Source organism: Apium graveolens, unplaced genomic scaffold (assembly GCF_009905375.1).
Source record: "Apium graveolens cultivar Ventura unplaced genomic scaffold, ASM990537v1 ctg3824, whole genome shotgun sequence".
Classification (NCBI taxonomy): Eukaryota; Viridiplantae; Streptophyta; class Magnoliopsida; order Apiales; family Apiaceae; genus Apium; species Apium graveolens.
The window spans coordinates 27,502-36,810 of NW_027418287.1; the positions used below are offsets into that span (position 1 = coordinate 27,502).

The 9,309-nt window shown below is 34.6% G+C and overlaps 1 protein-coding gene across 1 annotated transcript; it reads left to right on the forward strand.

Moving 5' to 3' along the window:
- Nucleotides 1-1,785: 1,785 nt before the first annotated feature.
- Nucleotides 1,786-4,045, forward strand: LOC141701438 (putative N-acetyltransferase HLS1). Its single transcript, XM_074505091.1, has 3 exons — nt 1,786-2,301; nt 2,428-2,627; nt 2,826-4,045. Exons 1-3 carry the CDS (start codon nt 2,113-2,115, stop codon nt 3,676-3,678), a joined length of 1,242 nt encoding a protein of 413 aa, XP_074361192.1. The 5' UTR covers nt 1,786-2,112; the 3' UTR covers nt 3,679-4,045.
- The last annotated feature ends 5,264 nt before the right edge of the window (nt 4,046-9,309 follow it).

Consider the following 9,309-nt stretch of genomic DNA (forward strand, 5'->3'; position numbering starts at 1 on the left):
TATCTCATTCTGGTTATTATAATATAACTAGTATATAAGCCGTGCGAAGTACGGTTGTTTTTATCATTATATATCGTAAATTCTAATTTTAATATGTTCCTGACAGGATTCAAACCTTATACCTCTTAAAGAATACTATTTTTTTTATAATTTTAATATATTGATGGCAGGATTTGAACTTTATTCCTCTTAAATAATACTATTTTTTAAGAATAAATGTAACGGTTCTCATCGATTTGATCTGATGACTCTGGATTGAGTGACCCATGACCAACATCCATCAATAACAAACTTTTAATCTTTCGTTTTTAATATAATAGTATAGATAGATTGGATTGAGTGACCAATGACCTACAACCAAATTTTTAATATTTCGTCTTTAAGTGCAAGTCCAAGAGTGCCCTAAAAACTTGTCCTAAGTTAAAATTTGAGGCACTTTGGATAAAAATGTGCTCCAACAATGTACCAGTGGTGTCTTCAAACACTAGAACATTCATAATGTGTCTCATTTTTAAGGCACTGTTATCTCATTTATTTCAATTAAAAAATTATTTATCTCCTTTTTTACACATCTCACTTCTCTCATCATTTATTTTCCCTCGTTATGATTCAAATATATTATTATTTTAGTAATAAGGCACAAATATAAGACATATTGTTGAAGTTGATATACAATAAAATTGTCTTAAATCACTAAGACACAATACTTTATTATATTTATAAGGCATTTACTAGGATATTGTTGGACTTGCTCTAATATAATAGTATAGATTTTTAAATATAATATAAGTGTCCTATTTTAAATATAATAAAATTGATAGTCGAGTAATTTAGGTATGTTGTTTTTAAATATAATATAGAAATATAATATAAGTGTCCTACTTTCAATATAATAGAACGATAAACAACTAACAACCAAATTTTTAGTATTTCATTTTTAATATATTAATATAGATAATTTAGATTGGTCTTTACAAATAGTTTCCTAGTTTAAGATTTTTTTAGAGGGTCCTAGGTTTAAGTTAATTCAACACAAAAATGAATTAAAAGAAAAGATTTAGAAATACAAAATTCCCTCGTACTAAGATATCCCTTCCAATATTATTTTGGCAACTATTTTAACCACAAGGAGTTCATGCAACTTTTTGAGGTATCACCATCGGTCCCATATTTCCCATTAACCCAATTATAATGGCCAAGGCTAAAGCATGCAGGGTGAGAAAACACATATAGAAACCGAAAATCGGAATCGAAATTATATTGTGAATGGAGCACGAGAAGGAGGAGGTAATGATTACAAGTGAGTAGGGGCCACTCAGGATTGTAACGCATACAGGTATGTGCGCAATAGTACTGAGGACTGTAGATAAAAAACTTAAACGGCGAAAAGACATAATTAGAGTGCGCAGCCACCGCCGCCATATGTACTATAGGCCTCTCTTTTTCTAGTGATCATTGCTATCATTAATATTGTTATCGAGCCTTTAATCTTGGAAAAGATGCCCAACGGACAGAGAGAGAGAATATTAATCTACGACTCCAAAGATAAAAATGAAATTACAAAAACAAGCATATTTAGTGTAGTTTATTACTCATATTTGAGTAGCATAAATTATAATGGCACTCAAACATAAGTAATGGGGGATATGAAAAAGCACATGAATTTAATAATAATGATGAAAAAGAGTTGAGGAGAGTGAAGGGATTCTCAAAGATTAAAACATTAAAATAAAATAAAATAAGAGGACCCTCAGTTCAAAAATCAGGTATAAATAGAGGATAGAAAGATAGAGAAAAACGAACCATCTCTACTTCCCCAGCTCTCTTTCTCACTCGCTCTGTCTAGAGAACCAAGAAATAAACACTTTGTCTTCATTTTGTTTAGATGTTTTAGATTCTAAAACCAAACGCACTCTACTTTCCTTCCTCGTCTTTTGGAAACAAACTGTGTGTTATTTTGTATCTTCTGTGATTCCCAGTTTTGCTTATTTTCAGGCTTTCTTTCACTCCTTCCATCACTTGTACACGTTTTTTTTCCATTTCTTTTCTGCTTTATACATCCATACACACCCACACACTTATATATATATAATCATTATATATAACACGAAGATGGTGGCAGCAGAGGAAGAGTCGGTGACGGTGATAATCAGAGAGTATGAGCCGGAAAAAGATTGTCAGAAAGTAGAAGAAGTTGAGAGGATTTGTGAAGTTGGTCCAAGTGGGAAACTCTCCTTGTTTACTGACCAATTAGGTGACCCTGTTTGCAGGATTCGGAATTCTCCTACTTCTCTCATGTTGGTAAGTTCTCCCGACTCTTTTATGTTTCGTAATGAAACTAAAATACGTATCCAGTATATCCCGCTTAGAACAGAGCACTAGTGTGTTGGAGTGTTAATAATAATGGAAGGGTGAAACAAATTGCAGGTGGCTGAGATTGCAGTAGGAAATAGCAGTTCAAAGTCAGAAAGAGAAATAGTAGGGATGATAAGAGGATGCATAAAAACAGTTACATGTGGCAAAAAGTTGTCCAGAAATGGCAAAACTGATCCACCTCTTCCTATTCCTGTTCCTGTTCTCACTAAAGTTGCCTATATCTTAGGCCTTCGAGTCTCTCCTTCTCACCGGTATGTAACCTATAATTTCTTTTTATTTTAATTTTTTCCAATAATGGAAATAGTTAGTTTAATACTAAAACATAACCTCTTTTTTTTAATATATATATAGGTGGAGGTGACTAATGACTGTAATATTAAATTTAATGCAAAAATGTGAAATGTTAATTATTTTGATTAAGTGACTAATGTGTTACGATGATGTTACAGGAGAATGAAGTTAGGATATAAGCTGGTATGCAAAATGGAGGAATGGTTCAGACAAAATGGAGCTGAATATTCATACATGGCCACTGAAAATGACAACGTTGCATCTATCAACCTCTTTGTTGACAAATGTTCTTACACTAAGTTCCGTACACCTTCTATTCTAGTTCAACCTGTTTTTGCTCACCGAGTTAAGGTTTCTCACAAGTTTACCATCATTAAACTCAGTACGTATGAAGCTGAGTCACTGTATCGGCGCCGATTCTCCACCACCGAGTTCTTCCCGCGAGATATTGACTCAGTATTAAACAACAAGCTCAATCTAGGTACTTTTATGGCAATTCCAAGTCACGAAAAATGGGTCGGATCGGATAATTTTTTATCCGAACCGCCCGAGTCATGGGCGGTAATGAGTGTGTGGAACTTAAAAGACGTATTTAAATTAGAAGTAAGAGGCGCGTCGGTTTTACGTAAGGCCTTCGCGAAGACAACACGGGTAGTGGACCGGGCCTTGCCGTTTCTCCGATTACCGTCGGTGCCGGAAGTGTTTAGGCCATTTGGGCTACATTTCATGTATGGGCTTGGTGGGGAAGGCCCAATGTCGGTGAAGTTAACAAAGGGCCTATGTGGGTTCGCACATAACTTGGCGAAAGAGCATGGGTGTGGTGTGGTGGCAACAGAAGTGTCGGGACGTGAGCCACTGAGAGAAGGCATTCCACACTGGAAAAGGCTATCGTGTGATGAGGACTTGTGGTGCATCAAACGGCTAGGGGAAGATTATAGTGATGGTTCGGTTGGTGACTGGACTAAGTCAAAACCTGGTCTCTCCATTTTTGTTGATCCTAGAGAAATTTAGTTGTTTAAATTTAACATGTCATCATAATTTATGATTTTGTGATATGGTGGTCTCTTTGCCCTCAAGAATCTAATCTCACCACAAAGTAGTAGTACAAATTCAGTGGTCAGGTGTACTCAACTTTTGATTTTCCACTTTAGTATATATAAATGTAGAATAGATTCAAGATTATTAGGGATATGAAAGAAAGTTGTGATCTTGGTCAATTTCTTTTTAGTTAATTCTCGGAATCTGAATACTCACGCACGCATGCATGCGATGCGATGATTTAGTTTTTGTTTTTATTTTTTGTATTTGAATAATTAGTAATAGACAAAGAGATATCCTGTACACCCTGAAATTATATTGTTTGATATATTCTTGTTTTTGTTCTGGAGTGAAGAATATCCATTGATATAATAATTGTGAATGGAAGTTGCATTGTAGATACAATTGTAACCAAACAAATGGACCGGTGTGGTTTGTTCATGTGGGTGATAATTAAATTAAAATGAGATATGAGTTTGCACTTAATCCATTCAAAAATGTGGTAGTGAAAGGGATTGGAAGTGAATGTGTAAATAGGGGAATATCCTGGCCTAGAAAAGACCCCTTGTGTATGTGTAATGGGGCATGGAGGGGGCTTGTAAATGGTTAAATGACAAAAATGAGAAACAATTGGGACCATAAGTGTGTCTGAATGTCCAGCTAGTAATGATAAATGGTCATGTCTTGTTGAGGACAAAATGGTCCTATAAAAATTGTATGATAGACACTGTACAGATACATGGCATAGGGGATATGTGATTTGATTATAATGGGTAGCTAGCTTTTGTGTTTGTTTATTATATTGGAGTATTCTTCTTTTGGGATGCTCTGTTCTTGTGAATTGATGGAGGATTTGGTTTTTTGCTGCACTCTTTACTATCTCCCCCCCCTCCCTCTCATCCTTTATATATCATATACATGTGTAGAGAGAGGGAAAGAAAGAAAGTGGAGCATCTTTTTCTTCCCCCTCACTTTTAAGATATACTAGTAAAGTAAGGGTTTAGTTTCAGTTCATATCTCATCCATCATAAAATACAATGACTTTAAACATATCCTCAACCATATTTTTTTTACAATCCAATGGCTTTAGGTTTGCTTTTTGAGATTGTGACATTTGTATCTTACATAATTTGAATATGAATTCGTATGCACACCCCCCTTTCTGGTAGAAAATAACAGTTTTATGTGTTCAAAGAATCATATCTGATCATTTTTAATGGAAGTTGTGTTATGCCACTGCTCCAGGTTATTGTACACCCAATTGTGGAATATTTTGACGGTACAGTATTGCCGTCTCAAATTTTCTAAAGTTTTCGACCCAAATGGGTTGGGTCGGAGCCGGGATTATAGTTTAGAAGACCAAATATTGTTCGGGCATCAAATTATGTCAAAATTTTATATTATAATTTTAATAAATTTTGAAAGTGTGTGGTGATCGGGGCTGATCTCGGTTCCACCTGTTAGAGGGATACACACAAATATACAATCAAACAAATAATATAAAATACCCACATAATATATGACGCGGAAAAATTCACGTCCCAATTTTTATTATTAATCCAAACAATTATCAATAATACAATCATTCTCTTCAAACAATATTCACTCAAACGATACTTAAGTCAAACAATACTCAAACATACATCAAAATAATAACATGACTACGTATATATAACCATCATAAACTTGACCACCAAACCTAATAAGATAATCTCATTATAATAATAATTGTCTCCCCAATACCCATACAATTATTAACCAACTCAATTATGATAATAATTGTCTAGCCGTACAATTATTACTCAATTCAATTATATTTTTTATCACAAAGCCCGTACTACCTATTGGGTTTAACCCCAACAATCCCCCCCTTCAACCCAATATGGCAATATGGTTTCATGCACAACCGAATTAACGGTCACCATCAAGCCATGAATGTCGATCCGCCAATACCTCCCCTCGAACAATAACCCCTTCTTATAATACAAAAAGATTTCTCGTATCTTTTCGACCTTTGAGTATCTCTAAATCTCCTTTAGTGACTTTCAACATACCGTTCTTCATAATAGTATATCCCAAATCAACTAATTTACCCAACGAAATTAGTTTTCAATTTAACTCCGGTATGTATCTTACATGAATTAACTTCTAAACACGACCATTGTGGCGTTTCATTATTACATCACCAATGCCAGCAACCTTTATCATTTTACTGTTCGGTAAAATTACCATCTTTCCCTCACACTTTTTGTTGGACGAGAACTACTCCCTCCTACCACATATATGATGAGAACATCCCGAGTCAAGCACTCATTCTTCTTTTGATCCCTTCCTTTCTTGAATCAAAAGAACATCTTCATCAGCTTCTATAAGCGAAACACTACTCTTTCCTCGATTTTTCTTCAACTCTCTCAAGCCTTTTCTTGTCTTTGGCACATAAATTGTATATGACCCAATTTCTCACAATAAAACACCTGATATTAGGGTTACGTTTCTTAACACACTTCTTTTCTATGTCACACACACGTACCACGAATGCACTTCCATCAGATGTGTCACTTGATTCTTGTTTCATCAATCTTTCGGCCTCCAAAAGAACAACAATAGTCTCATCCAAATCTAACTTCATTTTTCCAACCAATAAAGAAGTCATCACAGTATTATACTTCTTCGGTAGAGACACTAGTTGTAGAACGACTTCGTCCTCATCCTTCGATTTTTCATCCAAATTATTTAGCTGGTTGATTAAGCCATTAAAACGATTCAGATGATCTCTTAAATCTCCGTCTTCTTCCATCTTGAACCGGAACAAATCTTTCTTGAGAGACAGCTTGTTGGCCAAAGACTTTGAGTGATAAGTCTCTGTTAGCTTCTCCCATAAATTCTTGGGATTGTCCTCTTCAAGAACATCATACTTGATTTCCGGTGCAAGGGCCAACCAGATCGTTGATGCTGCACGTAACTTCATGTCTCCCCACTTTGTATCATCAATAGGCTAATTGTGACGACTGAGAATTTTGCTACGTAATTAAGTCAATAAAGTATGTGTTATGTGATGTGATTATAATTATGTGACTAAGTGCTGATTAATTGTCTTTAAAGTATATTAGAATATAAGAGCGTAAATCAAAACGTTCCAATTTAAAGAGTCAGCTTAGAAGTTAAGATGTGGTGTCGGGACGTCAGGTAGAACGGAACCCGTCCTAATAAGGAGTTAAAGAATATAAAATGTGAATTATGTGTGATTGAATGAAATGAATGTTTAAATAAAGTATTTCGTCCTAAGTGACGTGTCGATTGATAATGATAATGAGAAGCGTAATCGAAACGCTGAGCGTCGGGCCGTCAGGCTGAACGTGACCCGGTATGCGTAAAAAGGATAAAAGATTAAAGAGGGATAAATTCTATGATCAGACCTGAGTCGTTATGTGATTGTATATGTGTGATTGCTTGACTGTGTGCATGACTATGTGCTCTGTGACATTTTTATGAAATTAAGAGAATTATGTAAGGATTTATTTAATCTTCGTGCATTTTTATAAAATCATCCGAGTAAGATGAAAACATGAGATTTGTTCTGTTATCTTCATAGTGGTCCTAGAGAATTTTTAAAAATGATGAGTGGATTTATTTGATGGTCCTTGCATTTTAAATTGATTTTATGTGGAAAATGTTATTATTAAAGCGAGCTTGCGAAATTCATATAAAATCAACCGTCCGCTCAAAAATCCATTATGAGTAATGGTTAAAAAGCTAATTTCGAGATTTATGTTTTAAAATTATCATTCGTATCAAATTCATCTTTTCCTAGAGAGATATTTGCAGATCAAAATTGTTTTCTTTCAAGAATAAAAAGCAAATCAGAAACAAGATAACCCAATTACCATACTACTCATCCCTTGGTAGTATATAATCACACCCACCCTCTCTTTTCTTTCTTTTTCACCCTAGCTTCTCTCTTCTCTTTCTTTTCTCTCATTTTCTTTAATCCTCTCGGGATCTCTCGGGATCTCTCTCTCTCTCTCTCTCTCTCTCTCTCTCTCTCTCTCTCTCTCTCTCTCTTCTCTCTCTCGGTACACTCTGCCTTCGATCTCTCACTTATTCTTTGCTCTTTTTCGGTTAAAGAACCATGATTGTGTGAGACTTTGTGATATCTACCTATATACATACATGCATGTCACTATCTTCAAGTTTTTGAGAAAAACCAAAGTTGGATTTAGTGGTTTTGAATTCGGTTTTCATGGAAACAAAAGGGTTTTTGTTCTTAAATGATTTAGAATAAAGATATGTGTTTGCATGTGTGTATTACTTGAGAAAAATTGGTGGTTGATGGTTGGAAACTCCCGAATGGGGGCACCACCGAGATGCCACCGCCACCGGTGATGAACTCCGGTGAACCGGTGGTGAGCAATGATGTTAAACACTGAGCTCTAGTATTTAATCGACTATTTTGTGTTTGCATGCTTGGTTGGTTTGAAATTAAAAAAGGGTTTTGATATTTTTTTTGTTAAGTTGATAAATACTTGGTAGGAATGAGTTAAGTCCATAAATTATGATTTGATTTGAATGATTGGATGAATTTAAAGCAAAAATAGACCATGCATGTGTTTATGTGAAGTAAAAGCCGCATAGGGCTTTGATTTATCAAGAATGAATTGATTTTAGTTGATTTTAGTTGATAAAAAAAGATTGTTTGATGGTTGTTTGAAAATGATAAGTTAAATAGAGTGTTTAATGGAATTAGGGATGAGAAATTCGAACATAAATATGAGATTGTAAGTTGCCTTGGTTCGAATTTTATTGATAAGAAAGAAGAAGTAAATTGGTGTGTTGTTCTTGCTTGGATTCATTAGGATTTAGGATTAAAACTATGGAAAGATGCTTGCATGCTATGTATGAGATAAAAAAATTAAATGCATGTCGTTGTTCTTGAAAATTCGAATGATATGGATGTTTTAATTGGAAATATTAAGTTGGATTAAGTGAAGGTTTGATTGATTATATGTTATGTGGATTTGGTATGAAAATTTGCTTGAATTTGGAAGGTGTTTATAGAAAGGCCGAATGGTTTATAGTACTTAAAAGGTCAAATTCTAATTTAAGTGCTTGAATCGATCATGGAGATTAGTTAAGGATTGTATGTGAGATTTTTGTCTAATTTGCTATGTTGGTTCGAATTAAAGTATAAGAGAAAAGGGAATGATTGATCTGTGATAACTATGGTTGTCATTATAAGTTTTATCATTTGTTTATTTGTATAAGAATTTCAAGTATAAGGAGCTATGTGTACCAATATAGAGTACGATTTGATTTCGAGTCGAGATATGGATGTTTATAAGTCGATTGTCGAATATATAAAGGTGAAAAGGTTAGTAATATAGTATATGATGTGCTATGTGCTTATGTGTATAAGCTAAACTCGTACATTTGAGTCAAGAGTATAATCGAGTTATCGTAATCGAGTGATCGTTCCGGGAACGAGAGTTGAGAAACTGATTAAGGTTTTGGTTTTGATTGTAGATTCGGAGCGTGAGGGCATTCAGGCTAGGAAAGGAAAGGGTATACTAGGTGCAGTAGTTCAACCTTCAGGAAAGCAAATTCAGG